General features: G+C 50.1%; 1 protein-coding gene across 2 annotated transcripts in view; it reads right to left on the bottom strand.

Moving 5' to 3' along the window:
• Window positions 1-151: 151 nt before the first annotated feature.
• The window catches only part of CTIF (cap binding complex dependent translation initiation factor), a 146,087-nt gene continuing 126,269 nt past the window's right edge, over window positions 152-19,969 (bottom strand). For both annotated transcript variants that reach the window (XM_054283461.1, XM_054283462.1), the window contains exons 11-12: window positions 6,579-6,632; window positions 152-4,714 (exon numbers count right to left, since the gene is read on the bottom strand). In XM_054283461.1, the coding sequence (XP_054139436.1) occupies window positions 4,499-4,714; window positions 6,579-6,632 (270 nt within the window). In that variant the 3' untranslated portion in view covers window positions 152-4,498. The remainder of the gene's footprint in view (window positions 4,715-6,578; window positions 6,633-19,969) is intronic.

The following is a 19,969-nucleotide window of genomic DNA, read 5'->3' as shown; positions in this document are numbered from 1 at the left end:
CAGGAGCACTGAGCCAGCCCCACAGAGCCCTCTGAGCTGTGTCCCACCACCAGGGACATCCTGCTCCCACCACCCACAGCCTGAACTAAAGCATGGTCCCTCCCAGAGCAGGAGGAGCGACACCCCGTACCCACAAAGAGATGGGGAAATGTCAAGCTTTAAACATTTATTACTCAGATGAGGCATTTTATAGCATACAGTGGATCTGGATGTTCTATAAACAAAGACTGAATTGCCACAAAGAGTTATGAGCTCCCTTGTTTTAACAGTCTCTGAAATGCTGAAAACGATGAGTTTGTGATTTCTCTAAGTATGAATATCTAGTCTTTACTCTCCCCAAAACCTTTTTCCTTTTTTTTTTTTTGATTTTTAAAAATTTTTTAAAGCGCTTAGTTTAACAAATATGATTAAATTAAAAATGTTGCTTTTTCAAACGCAAATAAATACATAAAAAAAAAAATTGCTAGCATTAACTCTGTGCTCCGCAGGACACCGCAGCTCCCTTGGCTATAGACAGTGGACTTAGCAACCCTTAGTATAATTTCTTCTGAAAAAATACTGAAAATATCACCAGGACTGCTTAATAGCTATCACCAAGAAGAGCAAAATTAGTGTAAAGCCATAAAATACCCAGCAGGAAATTAAAAAAAAAAATCATATTTAAGATTTTGAGAGATTTCCAAATGAGGGGTGTTATAAAAATAAGCATGAAAATAAATCGTAAGTTATTCTGACAAGTTTTCTTTCAAAGCCATCAATCATGCCAAGAATAGATACTAATTAATCTCCTTCAGGGGAAGAGGGGAACCAAGCAAATCACTTACTTTTCCTTTTTTCCTAATTTTTTTTCTCGCCATTTTTGTTTCACCTCCATATACATGAGACTTCTCTGAACAGCAGTGGAATCCCTCATGGGGAAACCAAGCAAGTCACTTTCTGCGTAGCAAAACTCATCAGTTTGGAAAGATTTTTTACCAGGAATTTTGAGGTGAATAATAACCTGGGGAGCCTGGCAGGGTGTCAGCAAACCTGCTCTGCATCCCAGGGAGATGGGCACAGAGGTGATGCTGCTGCAGCCTCCACACCACCCTGAGGTTTGGCCCCACACACATTTGGCCCGAGGGCTTTGCTTTCCCCCTTTGCTGACAGTAGTTGTATGGGGACAATGCAGTAAAACCCCACACAAATACTTTTATTGAACAGCAAAGATGGAATCTGGCTGATTTAGGGAGATGTAACTGGTGGCTTTGCACCCAAAAACACATTTTGGAGAATTACGCTCTTTGGCGATCGTTTGCAAAGTAAGCCAAAAGATTTAAAAAAAAAAAAAAAAGAAAAAAATGAAAGAGAGAGAAGAAAACACTCCAGGATCCCCAGGTGCTTTCACCCCAAAAATTTCCCCAGCGCTGTTCCCCATCCTGCCCATCAAATGTCCTCATGGTACCTCTTTTCCCAACACGGTACCCTGGTGAATGATGTCATGTGTCTGCCGGCTTCCTGATGATGGACTTCAGAAAGATACCACTGGCAGCATGTAATTTTTGGGGAGAAACCCCCATTTTTGGTCAATATTTTGAATCTTGTACATCAACAGAGTGACTGATGTATCAAAGCAGTTAATGGCTAGATGAATGTATGCTAATAGCAGAGATAAATGGCAAGACATTACAAAACGACGGATTTCACATGAAAGTTCTTCATTTCCAGTGTTGGAAGGGAAAGTCATGGGCCAAGCCTGGTTAGTGGGGGATTCAGGATTGCCCCACAATGAGAAAATTGAATAAGCTCTCACAGCAGGCAGGGGTAGGGAAATGCTTTAGGAGAAATACTGCCCTGTGGCTTACACTTTGACTCTGAATGCCTCCTGATGCACTGATGGGTGAAAAATTCAAGTTTTTAGAAAAAAAATCCCCAATTATCTGTGTTTTTATTTTCTTTTTTCTTCTTTCACTACATCCCAAGAAAAAATTCTGTGGGAAGTGAGAAGTTATGGGGCCAGAGTGGCAGTCTGGATCACTGCTGGCAGGATCCCTGGCACCCCAAACCACCAGGTTTCTGTCCCTGCTATAGGACTTTGCTGTTCTTAAAAAAAAAAGAAAAAAAAAAAAAAGACCAAACAACAAGACAAAACTATTTTTCAGGCCTTCTCCCAGAAGACTGACACTCAGCCTGAGTGCACTGTGATGGGTGTTATATCCCCTTCTCCTCCACTCCTTGAGAGTTCAGGGAGCAGAAAAAACAAAGAGCGATGGGCACAGCCCTGAGCCTTGTAATACTGATGGGCTTTGCCGTCCTAATGAAGTTCATCTGCTCATTAACACTATCAAACCACGTTGCTACTAATGAAGCTGACCCAACGCAAGGCGCCCTCACTGTGCGAAGCTCCTGGGCTCGAATAAGTGAAGCAAAAGTTAGTTCTTCCAGGCAGTTCTAGTGAACTCAGCAATCATTTTGCTGCTTTCTAGGCAGGCAGGAAAACTGAAGCTCCTCTTTCCAGCTCCTCTTGCTCCAGGTGCAGAATGAAAACTGGATCAGCAGACAACCAGACGGAAATTCAGGTAATGTTGAACTGCAGCATCACGATGCTCACCCCCCTGCAATGCATTTTCTGCTGAAAATTTCTGCCCTTTAAATGTTGCAGCAAAAGCTTCCTCCCCATCGCAGACAGACCAACACATCCATAAGGCACCCAAGAACATACTGCACATCCAAGGAGGTCGGGGTGAAATCTCTCTTCTTTACAAGCCACCAGAAATGCAACGTTTTGCTTGGAAAAACGGGTTTGAGCTGCTGAGCTGAGGCCCAGCCTGCCTGGTCCGGGGTCCGTGTGTGTCATCCTTGTGGCATAAATTCTCTTATCATAAAAGGAATAAATTGAACAGTGAGAAGAAGCCAGGATGAGCTGATGGCATCATGCCTTCCCTGGCTCCTGCAGGCAGGATGGGGCAGCCTGCATCCTCGCTAGGTTTCACTAGAAAAACCACCTGGAGGGATTTCCTAAGTCAAAGTGTTGCTAGATCAGCAAATACGAGCCCACCGTGTCTTCTTCATGATTCAGGTGTTGCCCCAGACCAGCCTCTCACCCTCTGGGTGGCACCTCCCCACGTCCCCCACAGCTGTCCTCTCCCTTGGGATGCTCCAGCAGGGAGCCATGAGGGGATCCTGGAGCCCCCTGGGGATCCCCGAGCACACCCTGCCTCTCTGGAGATGTCCCCCATCCCTCAATGGCACTGTGCCACTCACACCGAGCACGGGACAGAGCTGCTCCAGCACACTGCACACACCTAGGAACGCTGGATAGCATATTCAGCTACTTAGAAGCCAGGCTCAAACTTCTATTTTTGGCTTTTCCTATTTTTCCCTCTTATTTTTTCCGTTTTTTGTTTTTTCGCTATACGCTGCTTGTCTTTTCTTCACCAGCCTCCAAAAATCATCAAACCTTCATTTCTCCCTTGCCCTGTACATTATTAGGCCCAACTATAACAGGCCTGGATTTAAATGTATAATTACAACCATGACAGTAATAACAATAAAGCACTCCTTCAATGGAAAAAAAAATTATTACAAAAAAAGTTAAATGATTATAGTGGCTGAGGAATAACGGCGACTTGAACAGCAAGAGCCACAGAATCCCCTGTTTTTAGAGCCCCCAGCTCAAAGGACACGTTTCTCAATCCACCGAGGAGGTTACTGGCAAGATGACGGTGGCTATGTAACTTCTGCAGTGGCTTTAGGACTCCTTTAAAACACTCCTTCTGCTTCAGCATCTTCACATAAACCGTTTCCCAGCTCGAGGGAAGGCGCTGCTCTCCCCGTCCCCGAGCTGCTCACAACTGTCTGTCCAACAATACAATAAGATAAGAGGAAATTACCAACGCTCGAGGAAAAGGAAACCCAGTGCAAGTAAGAAAGTCGTCCCGCTCTCCAATCTGCCTCTGAAGGGGTGGCGGGTAGGTGGGGGGAACACACAGAAAGTCGAAAACAAGAGAAGGAGGGGGGGACCTAACGCAAGCCCCGCTTGACAAAAGCCATCAATTATGAGCGTCTGGTGTAGTGTGTGCCTGGCTTTGTCCTCCCGAGACATCTGCTGCGTGCTGTCTCCTGCCAGTTGGCCAGGGCAAGGCAGGAGGACGGCGTGAAAACAATACTAGCCCCCACTTAGATTATTTTTTTTTTCCCCTCCTTTTCCAAATTCTCTGTCTTCTTTCGAAAGCCAAACAATAACCCGGCGGGATGCGCTGCTGCTGCTTGAGCAATGAGTTCAGAAAAAGAAACCCCTAAAACAAAACCACGGCAGGGAGGAGGGGTGGCACTTGGCGAGGCGGCTGAAAAAGAAACATGCTGCTCCCTCCCCACCCCACGAACGTATTCTCGAGCATGCTGGGGTTTGGTCTGCTGGGGGATTTAAATCAGAAAAGCTCTTGCCGGGTCCCGTCAAGGCGCATGTCTTCTTCTTCTTCTTCTTCTCGTCCCTTACCACCCCACCTTGCCCTGCCCCTCAAGCCGTCAGTTTTTGGATGGTCTTGTTGTAGTACTGCGTGATGGTGGGCGTCAGGGGGTTCCAGTTGTTGGCGTGCAGCTCGATGACCTCCAGCAGCAGGGACCTGGTCAGCATGGACTCGGAGGGACACAGCATCTTGTCGCGCGCTATCGCCAGCAGCTCCGTCATCATCTCGGGCAGCTGCTCCTCCAGCAGCCGGCCGGTGCTCTGCAGCTGTCAGGAGAAGAAGGGGTCAGCCATGGATTACTGATCCTCGTGGGTCCCTTCTAGCTTGAGACTAGGATTCTACCACTCTATGATGTTAAAACACCCCTATAGCTTTTTACAGACACCTCCCCCGTCCCTTCGATTCTGCCCTGCCTGGTGCAGGCAAGGTTAAAGGCGTCATGGCTTTAGAAAACCAAAACCACTCAGCAGCAGGCTCCAAGAGCTGAACATGAAGGGTGAGGTTTCAAAAGCATCCGCACCAGGCTGCTGGAGGAGTGAATGGTTCAGCTCCCACTGACTTCAAAGGCAGCAGTGACGGATTGCTTTTGAAAAAAAGAAAAAAAATCCCACCTAAAAATCATGCTATTGTCAAAACAAAGTGCAGGCTGTGATGTGGTATTCCTGCCTTCTACCTGGCCCTTCATTTACTCGCTGATTCAGAGCTCCCAGTAACTCCCAGTCATTAGCTGGAATAAGCAGAACGCGCCTGTGTGCATAACAAATCCTGCCCTGCCGAGATCTGCACTTATACCTGTCGTGCTGCTTTGCTGGAGACAGCCAAGGGCTTTTTCTAAAACAATTACTCCTTGGAGAGCCTCCATTGAGTAGCACAAGCCCTAGGTGGTTCCACAGAAAAGGTCCAAGTTTGGGGTGGACAGTGATGAGTCTGTGGGAGGCTCCCTAAAGCAGAGCTCCCCAAAGTCCTCACCTTAAAAATCAAATCCGCCTCCTCACCCGCTTTGCTGAATTTTAACTATTCAAGCTGCAACTTCAACTGCTCTGTGCAAGAAAGGAATCTGTCCCCATGGGGCCATCACTTCCCAAGAAAAAGTAACTAATAGGAACTCTGCTAGAATTCATGGAATCATAGAATCACTTAGGTTGGAAGAGGCCCCCAAGGTCGTTGAGTCCAACTTGTGCCTGATCACTACCGTGTCAGCCAGACCAGAGCAGAGCAGCCAGAGGGCCATGTCCAGTCATTTCCTTCTCTGAAAAACTGCTGCTGAGCACAGTGAGTCATGGGGCAGCTTTTGCTCCAGTACAGCCATTTCTGTGTTAAAAACTGAATGGAGGGTGAGATCTGAAGGAACCAGGCTGATACAATATTGTGATGGGACCCCAGGTACCAAACTTCTGCATCCATTTACATGCATCAGGAGCCCAGTGACAAGAGTCTCAAGGGCTCTCATATCACACTGATCTTCTGCCTGAACTGTTCTTGTGAGGATCCCACCTGGGATCCTGAATCCAGCTCTGGATACCTCCGAACAGGAAGGACATTGACGTGCTGCAGTGAGGCCAAAGGAGGCCACGGAGCTGCTGCCAGGGCTGGAGCCCCTCTGCTCTGGAGCCAGCCTGGCACAGCTGGGGCTGCTCAGCTGCACCAGAGAAGCTCCAGGGACACCTCAGAGCCCCTGCCAGGGCCTGCAGGGGCTCCAGGAGAGCTGCACAGCCCCTGGGGACAAGGCAGGCAGGGACAGCACCCAGGCAATGGCTCCCACTGCCAGAGGGCAGGCACAGATTTTGGCAGATTGGGAATTAGGAATTGCTGGCTGGGAGGGTGGGCAGGCCCTGGCCCAGGGTGCCCAGAGCAGCTGTGGCTGCCCCTGGATCCCTGGCAGTGCCCCAGGCCAGGCTGGATGGGGCTTGGAGCAAGCTAATGGAAAGTGTTCAAGATCATTGCAGATGGGTTGGACTAAATGACCTCCAAAGGTCCCTTCCAACCCAATCCATCTGATCATTCCAAAATGCACTGAGGCCACACAGCTGTTGGGTCTGGAAACATCCAACAGCTGCTTGACACATGCATGGGCAAGCGTGGAAGGGGTACAGCAATGAGATCAGGGCAGGTGTAGAGGTGCTTCCCTACCTCCATGGAGCAGCAAAGCACGGCATCCTCCTTCACATCCTGAGATTGCAACAACTGCAAAAGACAGAAGGGACAAACAGTGAGGAATGCACGATCTTCTTCCTCCTCCTCCTCCCTTACAACTTTCTATGTCTTCATCCTGCTTGGCATTTGACACTTCCAGGAGAAAGGACACAAAATCAGAAGGAGGGAAGAAAACAGATTGTCCATACAAAAATTTAAAATAAACAGTGACAAAACATGGGGTAAAATTTAGATTAACAACTTTCATAATAGATTTTGTTTAGGTTGCATTGCTTTTTTTTATCCCACGGCAGGCAGTGGGATAAAAACACTCATTTCACACACACAGGGAATAAATGCAGCCATCAGTCAACAACACTGGAGTAGCACAGACCTAGGAGTGGCTGTTTGGAAAGAAGGGCTCTGCCACCCACCCCTGAACCTCTCCATCCCCGTGGGGACACTTCTGACAGCCACAAAAGTGCCTGAGCTACATCCAATTCACTGTAATTAATATGGCTCCTTCTAGGCTGGTTACACAGTGCTGCAGGGGCAGGGGTGCCAATGAAACTACAGAGTCTCAGGTGCACAAATCCAACCCTGCTCTGCTCTCCATGAACTCTGAGTTACAAACACGAGCTTGCAAGCAGGAGTAGCTTTGAGGAAAAACCCAAAATGTTGTTGGGCATGGCACAGGACAGTGCAGGATGATGCTCATCTCTCTTGGTTCAGACTCAGGGTGTGTAGCAAGTGTCAACAGCTCCATCTGACAATGGCAAAGTGTAGGAGCTCAGCATGTCTCACCCCACAAACACTGAAATCACGAGCAAGGATCCTCAAAATGGGAACAAAAATATGGATTTTCCTTTGTTCTCATCTGTATGACAGTTACAGGTACTGGCAACACTCACAGCTACTTCTATCCCATCACTTTGCAAAGAACAAGCCCTGATGACTCTGAGATAATCCCTGTGTGCAGTAACCACTGAGCAAAAGGAAAAAAGATGGGAAAACTGGCTTCACTATCATCTGACATTCATTAGAGAGAAGTAGACTTTTTAAAAGCAGTTGAACTGATTAAAACTGCCCATATGAAAATCGCTCAGTGTAACTAAACGTTACTCCAAAGTCATATCCATCAGTTAAAATCAGAATTGTGACTCTAGGCCTTACCATCTCTCTGTCCCATTCTTATTTTTCCATGCTTCCTTCCCTCAACAAATAAATGTCTGTTTACCAGCTTCACGTTGGCTGGAAAACAGATAGGGGAAAGAAGAGGCAACACAAGGAGCTACCACTGCTCTCAGAGCTTTGTCTCCTGTTTTCAGCAGAAAGCAGATTGTTTGCTTTGAGGATGGTGTTCACAGCATCTCACTGAGCACTCTGTCCCCCTCCTTAGCCAAAACTTCAGCCAGGGTTTCTCAAATCATCCAACAGGTTTTTTTTTCTACCCCACCCCCCAGTTTATCTTTCTCCTAAGTTGTTTGGAAAATATTAGTTAAGCCCAAGCCATGTGCTCTGAGATAAGTTCTCACAAACAGTTCAGATTCCTCACAAGAAAACATGAGATTATTTTAAACCCAACACCAACAATGAAAAAAAAATATCAGTTAGGGAATAATATAAACAGGCAGTAGTCCAGATATTCCCTCCTGGGGTATTTAGCTCATGAGCATGGCATGAAGCAGGGCTGCAAAATAAAGTAACAGACAATACCTTTTAACAACACCTTTCTTATTTTTGGTATTCTTCAGTAAAGAACATAACACAAAAATGAAAGCTTGAAAGTAGTCAGGATTGACTTCAGCCTTTCCTCTGCCATGGTCTCCTCAGTGATCCTGCTCCCTGCCCAGGATATGTGGTCATAGAAAGGCTGCAACTTCCCTAGCCCCAGCTCCCACACACAGGGCTGGGACATGCCTCCCTACCTCAAAAGGTGTTTGTGAGGATGAACATGTCCCTGTCAAGTGCTCAGGTACTTGGATAATGAGGAACAGTCTCACCTGTGATGAAACAGAGAACACATCCTACCCCCGGCCCTGGGCAGGCATCCTCCAATTTCACACTGCCCTCATGGACACCTGATCTTCCTCTGATGTGACTTGGCTGAACAAGGAGAATGGGTGTGCTCCAGTGTGTCCATCAGGGTGCCATGTGCTCCACCTTGTCCATAGAGACACCACGTGCTCACCTTGTCCATGCAGACACCATGTGCTCCACCTTGTCCATGGAGACACCATGTGCTCCACCTTGTCCATGGAGACACCATGTGCTCTCCACATTGTTCATGGAGACACCATGTGCTCCACCTTGTCCATGGAGACACCATGTGCTCCACCTTGTCCATGGAGGCACCATGTGCTCCACCTTGTCCATGCAGACACCATGTGCTCTCCACCTTGTCCATGGAGGAACCATGTGCTCTCCACCTTGTCCATGCAGACACCACGCGCTCCACATTGTCCATGCAGACACCATGTGCTCACCTTGTCCATGGAGACACCATGTGCTCCACCTTGTCCATGGAGGCACCATGTGCTCCACCTTGTCCATCCAGGTACCATGCACTGCACCTCATCCACCCGGGATCCACCAGCTCCATCCCTCCAAGGCACCATGTGCCCCACCCTGCCCACCCAGGTACCACATGCTCCACTGCTCCATAGGCTACCAAGGGATACCAGCTCTGAGGCACTACAGGTGAGCCTCTGCCTGAGACAGGCAGGCTGAGGAGGCCCACAGCCTGCCCACCAAGCCCAGGCACATCCCTGTGCATGAGGGACAGCCCAGCAGGGAGATCTGCTGCTGCTCTGGAGAACCAGAGTCCAAATCCATGGCCACAGATGGCTGCCAGCCACCTGCATCAGTGCAACGGACTGAAGCCTGGAGGATGAGAACGATGCCACTGTGTCTCTGTGTGTTGCTGACCATGTTTGCAGCATGCTGGGGTGTAGGCACTGTCTGCCTCTGAGCCCTGCATGACAGAGCAGGAGGAGATCAGGGAGCCTGGCGTGGGCACTGAACCTTGCTGACTGCAAGGACTGCGCTGCCTGGGGTCCCCACTATGGATATCCTCACCCATCAATGACAACTTGCTTGTATTTATCAAAGGGTATTTCAACCCCACTGATGGTGCCCCATGTGAGCACCAGGCATTTAAAGCACTGGCAAGGTTCCTTCAGCCAGAACACAGTGTTTCCCAAAGCTCTGTCACCCCTGAGTCAGACCTGACCAGGGCTGCAAAAAAAAAAAAAAAAAGTAAAAAAGTTTTGAGAGCTGCATGGAAATCACAGCCCTAAAGTCCCAGCACTCGTGTGACCACCCAGCCAATTGCATTCACTGTTTGCACTCTAATTCATATTTACTTAAAATATTTTAAGGTAAACACTCTATACCCATTAAATCAGCACTCCCACATTGGAATTATTATTTATTTAACTATTTATAGCTGCTCCTCCCTGCTGCCTGCCTCTGCCCAAATCCCACTGTGGGCACCATCCCTTCCCTCTCCACCAGGTTCCCACAGGGCTCAAGCCAGCTGATGGACGTGGACGAGGGATCTGAAAGAGCAGCATGAGGCAGACAAGAGGGCAGGTGAGCTGGGACTCTCGAGCTCCTCAGTTTAACCTGTAATCATCCCCTGGAGGCTGGGGCTGTCTGCGAGAAAAACTTCCCTTTGCTCTCCAGCCGGTTTCCCCTGTATCGGGCGAAGCTGGGCAATGAAAGCAGCAGTTCCTGCTGGAGAGCAGACAAAGAGTCTGCCTGATTTCCTAAGAGAGGAGGCTGCATGCCAGAATCTGCCCGGCCAGTCATATAATACCCAGCCTCAGTTGCGAAAGGCTTCTCACTTTTGTTTCTGGTGCTGGACTCGCTGCCTTGCAGACTGGTGTGAGGTATCAGGCACCTTCTCATTCGAAATTCTGTGTCACTCGGAGAGATGAGCACTGGACAAGGTCCTCTGCAGAGCCAGCGTGCCCAGGTGGGCGCTGGGTGCTAGATATTTGCATAAGGAACCCAAACTAAGTTTTAGGGTCTGCTCCTGGAAGTGCTGTGTGCTGTGGTGAGTTGCAGTGCCTTGCAAGGTGGCTCTTGAGCAAAACTGGCATCCGTGGTGTGCTATTGGGACCCATCTCCCCCGGCCTCCATGGCCCCAGAGCCTTCTCTTCACATCTCTGCCGAGGTAAGCATCACAAGCCACACGGAGTGGACACGCAGCCATGGCTGAAGGACCAAAGGAGCCCTAAAACTGCAGCTATGCCTCATCACAGACAGAGCCAGCTTGGTCCGGCTGAGCAGCAGGAGATGCTTGTGTATGGGGTGCAGGCCACCAGGAGCAAACCACAAAGCGAACACACTGGGACTCACCCCAAATATTTGGGTTTACTATCTGCTTTCTGAGATCACCTGGCCTGCTGAGAAGCTGAAGTGCTTACTTGGTATTCTCAGGGGTGCCCACACCACGAGGAGGACAGGAGAACCCGTCCCACCACCCCTTATCACTAAACCACGCAGGTTTAATTGTGTTCTTCAGCAACTCTCCCCAGGAGATGGGGTGGGAGCAGCCCAACACACGCATTACCCTTTCCAGATGCAATGATATTTCTCCTGCAAGGCACAGTGCTAATTACTGTGTAAGATATCGCTTGCAAAACGACACATAAGCAATGCTGGCCACTAACTACCCCTTAGCATGCAGCATTTCACGACGCTTCGGTGATGACTCCAGCATGAAAGCACAAGAAACCTGGAAAATATCCATGCAGAACCACTGGGAGAGGCTGGGATGAGAGGCAGGGAAAGCCGGGCTGACCGCAGCCCACGCGCCGCTCTCCCCGACGGGCAGCTTGGGTTCACGGCTCCAGTGGCAACAGGCACGGACACCCCGGCAGCCTCGGGGCTGAGCCTGCCCACAGGTATGCTCTTCATACACACCTGGGTCACCAGGAGGTGCCTCACAGTGTTCCCCCCTCCCAGGGACTGTGGAGCATGACCTCAGGGGAACCAGCGTGCTGCAGACGCATGGCCCAGGTGCAGCAATCGGCTCGCTGCTGGTGTGGAGCAAGGCCAGGGGGAAAAGGGAGACACATTTCCTTCAGGAATATCAGTTATTTGTGCCACTTGGAGCTTAAGCAGAATGGACAAACTGTACTGGAAGCGTGGGAGAGATGATGCTTCCCAGTCCTGCTTTTAACCAGAAAGTGCCTTGGGAAGGGCCATGATGGACTTGGTCCTCTGAACGATGGATCTGTTCCAGCTCTGTGGTTGGGATCATCATGGACACCCCCTCATGAGGGGAGCTTATAAGAAAGATAACAACAAAGTTTTTAGTCTTAAAACTTTTTTTAGGACTAAGTTAACTGTAGCAACAGGATAAGGGGTGACAGTTTTAATCTAAAAAAGGGGAGATTCAGACTAAATAGATGAAAGGACTTGTTTAAATGAGGGTAGTGAGACCCTGGCACAGGTTTCCCAGAGAAGCTGTGGCTGCCCCTGGATCCCTGGAAGTGTCCCAGGATAGGTTGGACTTGGAGCTTGGAGCAAGCTGGGCTAGTGGAAAGTGTCCCTGCCCATGGCAGGGGGTAGAATGGGATGAGCTTTAAATGTTCTTTCCACGCCAAAGCATTCCGTGGTTCTGTGACCATCCCCTATATCTGACAGTGCAGTTTAGGTGCTAACACAGCTCTGCAGGCAGCCTTAGTGCTCTAATGGACCACAGCTGGGGAACTCCAGCTCCCAAAACCTCCTGGAATCCCCACGGTCTGCTAGGTGGGAGCCCAGGCCAATTCTGCTTCACGGTCTCTCTGCAGACAGACATCAATAGCAATTTTCTGCCTTTCCAGCAGCCCCTTACTGACCTACTGTCACAAGTCTTTAAGGAAGATGCCTGATAAGATAAGATCCATGGGACTGCATGGCTCTGATGGGGAGAGTCACTTCTCTGAGACACAGGCAATGGTACAGCTCCACTTCTCCTCAGGACGCAGGATGGTGAAAACAGCCAAGACTTAGGAACATGCAAAGTACAAACAAGGTTGTGGGGATGAGTGATTGCAAAATGCTGCACCGCAGGGCCAGTTTCAGGATTTCTACAATTTGCTACCATCAATTCCTTAACCCAGGACATCAGAAGGTCAGCTGAGTCATCCTGTGCCTACCAACAAGCTGTGCCAGCACCACCCCCTCTAAAGGGGGGTATACCTTCCAGTACCCTTCTGGAAGTGAGGGAAGTCAGATGAGACTGACTTTCTCTGGGGAAGAAACAAGCGAGCACATAGAAACAGACTTCTAGAAGCTCACAGGCATAGGTGAAATAGTTTCTGCTCACCCATTTGATGCTGGGGTTGCCCAAACACAAAGTTTTGGGGGAAACCTTTCCCTTATGGAGCTGTCTGTGCTGATCTCTGCACAAGGCACAGGCTCTGCCATGCTCCAAAACGTGATTTGTTGGAATTTAAAAACACAGCTGAGCTGTGAGAGGCAGTCTGTGTCCAGCTGCCTCCACTAGCAATGGTGCTTCTCTCCCCATTCCCTTCTGCTCACACCTCTCTGGGGATCTGGGAAGTCTTCAAGGCTACAGAAGATGCACAAGATGCCACCACACCATGTGTCTCATGCAGGGAACTCTTCTCCCAGTTTCCTGATGGGATGTCATGGTCTCAGCCTGGGTGAGAATGTCTGACAGCAGCTCCTGCTGCTTCCTTAGGAAAAGTTCACCAGCACAGGGCACTGCTGATCCCACAGGCAGCTGCCCAGATGAGGTGGCACAGGGGGCAAGGAGCTCTGTGCTGAACTGCTTGTCCCAGCATGGCTGCACCAGAGCCATGGCCATAGCAGACACCTTCTCTAACACACTTTGGGCAACCTAAATGAGTTTTGGTGGCACCAACTCCTTTGGCATTGACGTGCTCCCCTCAGATCAGAGGGAGATTTCTGTTCTCCTATTACACAACCAGGACTCCCTGGGAGGATGGTAAGAAGAGATTAGTTTGTTTATTGCATTGAGTAAACCAAAATGTTGGTTTTCCTCCTTGTCAGGCTCCTGAGGAACTCAGAGATACTTAACAGCAAATTGAATTAAGGCCAGAGGAACAAAATCCTGTACCCAGTCGTGGGAAACTCCTCCTACTCCTTTCCATTGTAGGCAAGGGAAACCATGAAACACGACACTCTCTCTCCCCGGATCTGGAACAGGCAGAAGAAATTCCTGAGAAGATGGAAACCATTAAGAGGCAATTACTGGAGACAATGATGAAGAAAATTTGGTCACCCATCAACCCAGACGCTGCAATCCAACAGTAGCCTGGTGGTTACACATCCCCTGGCTGGAGGTGGACCTCCAGGACCCGAAGGTGAGCAGGACAGACGGAGCAGAGCTACCCGGTCTGGGTGCACAGGGAGTTCAAGCCACCCAGACGACCGGCTTCATCCTGCCCGTCCGAAGACATAATAACCCTGGGAGAGGAGGATGTGATCTCATCCCAAGGGTCCCGGGGAAACACAAAACATGGAAAGAAACAGCGGCGAGACCATGGCGCTTGACTGCAGCGGGCTCCACCCTGGCTGGCCGGAGGCTCTGCGCTTTCCTGGCTCTGCAGAGGCAGCGAGCGCGCAGCGGCGGCGGCGGCAGACGCAAATAGTTGTGTTTACATCCCATTGAAAGGGTTTTTGGGAACTAACAATGCCTGGTACGGAGGGCGAGGGAGAAAAACAAAGCCACGCGAGGAGGAGGGACCATCCTGTGAGATGGTATCTGACTTCACTTCTTTATCTGCACAAATTGCTTCCTCTGACTTCTCCAGGGGTCCCAGAGAAATGAGGGTGGCATTTTCCCTCCTCTATTTAAGATACAACACCACGGTTTTGGTGCTGGGACCGAATGAGTCCTGTGGCTTTCCAAGAATATCTTCCTGCACATACAATACTCAGCAGGGCAGATGGGCTCACAGGCACTGGGCAGCCCTCCCTGGTCTGGCCCGTCCTCACCTGCTCCCAGATAACACCTGACCTCCTCCACCTTAACTATGCCCTTGGACCAAAATGACCAGGATTAAAGGAAATCGCTTGTTTCCCAAACAAGCTGCATTCATAGGAGCATTTTTGCCAGCACAGCTATGGGGGTCTGGGGATGTGGGAGCTTTTTGCATGGTAAATTATTCCTAATGTATGTCAGGCACAGAGGTTACAGGGACATCCACCCCTGCCCTGCGTGGTCCTACAGACAGGCATCCACCCTTCCTCTCTGCAGACTCTGCTCCTGCACTCTGCCTCCTATCACGGCTCTGCAAGCCCATATCCCCTTCACATCAACGTGCCCCACCTGCTCCAAATCCCAGACCTTCCTCCCAGACCTTCCATGTCTTCAACCCACATCTCCTGGACTCCCAAGACAACTGCCCACTTGTTCCCCTCATTTCTCCTTCCTCCCAGTGGCCCTGAGCCCCAGTACCCCTTTTTCACTCATTCTCTGAAATCCCTTCCCTCCCATGCCCACATTCCTCATTCCTCCTCCATCCTTTCCCCACACAAAACACTTCCCAGTTTGTCCCAGCCCCACTGGATTGGAGACCAAACCTTTGATTTTTTGCAGAACATACATCCCCAGAAGGGGACTTCTGTGAGGATATAAGTCTCCTTCTTCGTAAAAGACATATTTTCTCTGTTCAGATCTGGCCTCATGGAGCTTCCTGAGTGGAAGTCTGGTGTGGGGTCAAGATCTAAGCCCCTAGGTGCCTTTGCTCATTTGATAAAGCAAAAATTCTGTTTCACTCTCTGACTCGGAGAGTAATATTAAAAATCCTAGCATCTCATTATACTGTCAAAGACCCTTTTTCAAACTCAAAAGGCTGATGCTTTTTAAAAAGTGAGAGTGATTAACAAAACACAACCAACGTTAAAAGATACAATTTTCTTTTCCAAAGAGCACCACCCTCCCCGCTCATCCGACTGCAGCCGGGAAGGTTTTCCTTTTTCTTCCTCTGAAGGAGACAGTGAAAAGGCAGTGCCCTCTTGAAGTTCAGACGTTAATTACTGTGTTAGAATATTTTGCTAAATTACGCAGCATGGCCCCAGGAGATAACAGGCACTGAGAGAAGGGAGGGGAGTGGATACCCGTCTACACGCTGCACCGCAGACTCAGACGTAGGGGGAAGGCAATTAGACAGGGAGTATTTATCCTCCCTGCACCACCACCCCGAGGCTTTCAGTCAGCAGCCTGTACCAAGGCAGGGAAGCGATGGGAGCGTGCCAAGATTTTAAACGATGCTGAAATGGGACTGTCTCTGCCAACCAGACTGGAGGTAGGAGACAACTCCTGCAGAGAAGCAACTGTCCTGCCTGCTGCCAGCCTGCTGGGTCTGATCCCTGCTGATTCACAGCGCCTGGGAGCTGCCCTGGCTCCCCAGGGCTGCTATTGAGACCCCAAAATCATCTGTCTTGGGTCAGGCCAGTGACTGCATCCCTCTGAAGGGGATACCCCTGGGGCACACAGCCTCAGAAGCAACAACCCTCTCATGCTGGAGGGATCTCTATGAATTGGTCCTGCAGCCTCCTGCACAACCTTTTGCAGTTTAATTAGCCTTTCTGTGATGAGCTGCTTCCTGGGGTTTGCTCTGAACCTGCCCCAGCCAAGGCTCAGAGTGGGGTGGTGCCAAGGCAGCTCCCTGTCACCCCTGATATCCAGTCCCTTTGTATCCAAGCCAGGACAACCAGATGGGTAAAAAATGGGTTGGAGGGTTTGGCTCAGAGGGTTGTAGCCAGTGGGTTCCAACCCAACTCTGCCTGAAGGCCAGGAATGGTAACAAATACCAAGTTGTTATCCAGGACCTGCCCTATTTAGCATCCTTATCTGTGACTTGGAGGAGATAAGGAGTGCAATCTTATGAAGTTTGAAAGTGACAGCAAGTCTGGGATGTACTGAAATGTATTCAAGGGGCTGCTAATGAGAGGGACCTCAGTGGGGTGAAGAAAAATGTCAAGAAGAAACTTAAAACTTGCAACAAAAGATCAGCCCTGTGCAGGAGAAGAGCACAGTGACATGGGTGAGGGGTGGGATGGGGTTATTATGGGGGGTGAGAGGGGGAGAGCCCTCCCTGTGGGGGACACCAGCTGGTGAGGTGCCTCGAGAGACCCTTGAGTGGCATTACTGCCACATGGCATCACCTTGAGCCTGAGTCCCTCGAGCCAGTTTTTCCACCTCCCTGCTCCGCTGCCATAGGCAACTGCTCAGGTTACCTGGCTGCTAAATGGCACTGTAAGAACAAACAAATGCATCCAAAGCAGCACTTGGCACCAACCACCGGGGCTGGAAGTGGCTGCTCCTGGCAAGGGCTGGCAGGGAGGTGGCAGCTCCCAGCCCCAGGGGCACCTCCTGGGTTGGTGTCCCAACAACCTCCACTGAGGATGAGACAGACAGCAGGGGAGGCAAACCTCCCAAGAACACCCATCAACAGCCACACTGGGTGTGATCCCTCCTTCCCTGCAGACCTCAGACCTCACCTAAAACTGGGCTGGGCCCCTCAGGATCCAGTCCTAATGTTCCCCCTCCCCAGCAGCACCAGGGGATGAAACTGGGAGGGCACCAAGCTGGGGCGGCCCACGGCCACCCTGCAGACTCACACACAGACATGGGAGCACAGAGCTGGATGAGGGACAGACAGCTACAACTGTGCTTGGGGAAGGCAAAAGTGGTGACAATCAGTGAACAATAGATGGTAAATAATATTATTTATTATGTCCACATCTTCAGTAGCCATGGGGCACTTCTTGCACTGCGCACAGGGCTCTGATGGTTCAGCTGACATTCGCTGCTTCCTTGCCTTAACCACCCATTTTCTCCATTCTGCTGACTCTGCCAAAGACCACAGAAAAGAAGAAATATGGCCAGGCTGCAAGAACCAAAGCACCTTGGCTCTTCTCTTGGTTTTAGTTGGTTTTGGGAGACATGCAACATGAAGCATTGCTGGAGCATGGCTCAGCATGGTCCGTGGTGTTTGGACATGGGGCAGAGGCTTTGGAGCAGGAAAGATGTCAGCATGCTCACTTCTCACCATCCTGGAAGGAGATGTTCAGGGACAAATTTAGAGTGCTTTTGTGAAATAAACTGAGGCTATAGCCAAGAGGGCTTGTAGGGCTGGAAGGAGAGACTGGGACATCACTCTCACTGAAGACCATCATGCACAGGAGACAGAACAACTTCCTAATAATGCTAAAAGTGCTTTCACCAAATAAAAGGCTCATGGAAGAATGTTGGTCCTGCAAGATGCCACCACTGCTTCCAAGTGAGAGCCAGGTCTGGAAGCAGGCAAGGGTCAAACCCACAGTGCCCTGGCTGCAGCATAACCATCCCTGGGGAAAGCCTTTATCCCAGGAACAATGCCCTCTTCCAGCTTGCCCTCGATTCCCCGAAGCTCTGAGGGAAGAATAGGAGGAAAGCGCTTTTATTTCTATTTAACATCTCTGCTTTGTTATTCTTTTCCCAGGCTTTCCAGATCTGAGGGCTGCAATAGTCTCATTCTCATCTGCAAAGGGCTCTCCCTCTTTTTCCCAGTTGTCTCCAGGACTGATCTTTGGGCCAACCTTGGGTATCCATTGCCCTTCTCCAACCTAAAATACGCACTCACCCACTGCAAGTATTTTAGTCCAAACTACCATCCAATCACAGTGTGCTCCATTAAACCATTTTAATGAGAGCTGGATTCACCTTTTGCTTCCCTTGGCAAACCCTCTCTTTGCCTAAAATCCCAACGCTGATCTCACCAGACCTCGCTGTGAGGACACACTCTCAGCCCGCACAAACCTCACCCCAAACCCCTCAAAACAGTTATGGAAATTAAACTTTTTTATTTGGTAGGAATTCTGCTCCTGGGAGATGCCATTACAGTGTTGGATGTACTGGCAGTCCCTTCCTTCTCCCCCCATTTCAGGCTCAAGGGATGGAGGAGGATGCAGCAGAGGCCCCTCCTGGGAGGGGAATTTGGCTGGACTGTGCTTGAGCCAAGGGGCACAGCTATTCCAAAAGGCTGCCTGGGCGAGGTGGCAGCTCTGACCCACATTTCCTCTGCCATGGTTAAACACCCACTGCCTTGCCTGCACAGGGCCTGCCTGCTTCCCAAAGGACAGCGACGGGCCCTGGGTCAATCAGCCCGCAAACCCCAGCACTTATCGCTCCAGCCTCACCTGAAATGAACTTGTCTTTTTTTTTTTTTTTTTTTTTCTTTCCCAGCCCACAAAACCAACCCATCCACAGTGATCGATAAATAGTGCTGGCATTGTCACTCAGTGCCCCAGCCGTGTCCCCAGCTCCTCCCCACCCAGCACTGATGCCCTCGTGGCCACCCTCACCCCTCCCAGCCAGCTAATGATGGTGTGAATAAGCTTTTATTTGGGGGGAAAGGAGCTGGAGAGAGGAAGCTTTGCAAGGGGGAGGGAAGAGACATTCCTGCCTCAGTCATCAGGCAATTTTCCCCTTCCTCTTGCTCACTGCCTCGCTGACCTTTGGCTGAGTCTGCCACAGCCATAAAGGAAAAGGGAAAAAGGAGAAAAAAAGGAGAGAAACTAAAAAGCAAGCGACCTGAAAGGACAGGCAGAGGGAGAGATGTTATCTTGCCTCTGCTAATGATTTATGGTTTAAGGATGGGTGGATGGAGGCAGAAGGGGCTGTGCAGGACTGTGGGCAGCACAGAGGGAGCTTGCTGGGGAATAATCAAATATGAAAGGAATTAGGGGTGAGGGGCTGAGACTCTACATGGGGATGTATGTTCTGATCAGCAGAAGGGAAAAAAACCCATGTTGAGTGCTACTACACCTTGTGAACCTCTCCTGAGGCATGTGGGAGTCCCAAACTTTAAAGGCCATCGTGCCACCCCCTCCTGAGCTGGGTCACCAGCCCATGTGGCTCATGGGGAACACCAAGGGATGAACACTCTGCAGAGTCAGGGGCTTTCCACACTCTCACAGAGCACCCAGCAGGCCCAGCCTGTGCAGATGTCCCTGTCCTCTCTGGGGTGCAGCTGGAAAAGCACACCTCCACCTCCTTGACTGTGTCTGAGCCCACCTTTGGCCCTGGCAACCGTCTGCCAACCAGAGTCTGGCACTGCTGATAAATCGGTGACCCTTTCCCCTGGGCTGGCCCTGTGCAGCAGGATTAGCTGGCAATGACAAAAAAAGGCAGCAGAATGAAAACCCATTCCAGAGCCATGGAAGAGGGGTGAATCAAGGTCAAAGCACTGCAGAGAGAGCAGTCACAGAGCAAGCATTTTGGGGCAGGGGAGCCAGAGGAGTCAGGCTCACCCATGTCAGCTAAGCAAGGAGACCTCTTAGAAATCACAGAGTAGCTTGGGTTGGAAGGGACCTAAAGATCATCTCGCTATTAAAGATCATCCAGTAAAGTC

This window comes from Melozone crissalis, unplaced genomic scaffold (assembly GCF_028551555.1).
Source record: "Melozone crissalis strain CALT ecotype California unplaced genomic scaffold, PUWL_Pcris_2 ptg000036l_1, whole genome shotgun sequence".
Taxonomy (NCBI): Eukaryota; Metazoa; Chordata; class Aves; order Passeriformes; family Passerellidae; genus Melozone; species Melozone crissalis.
This window is presented reverse-complemented; position numbering and strand designations above follow the sequence as displayed.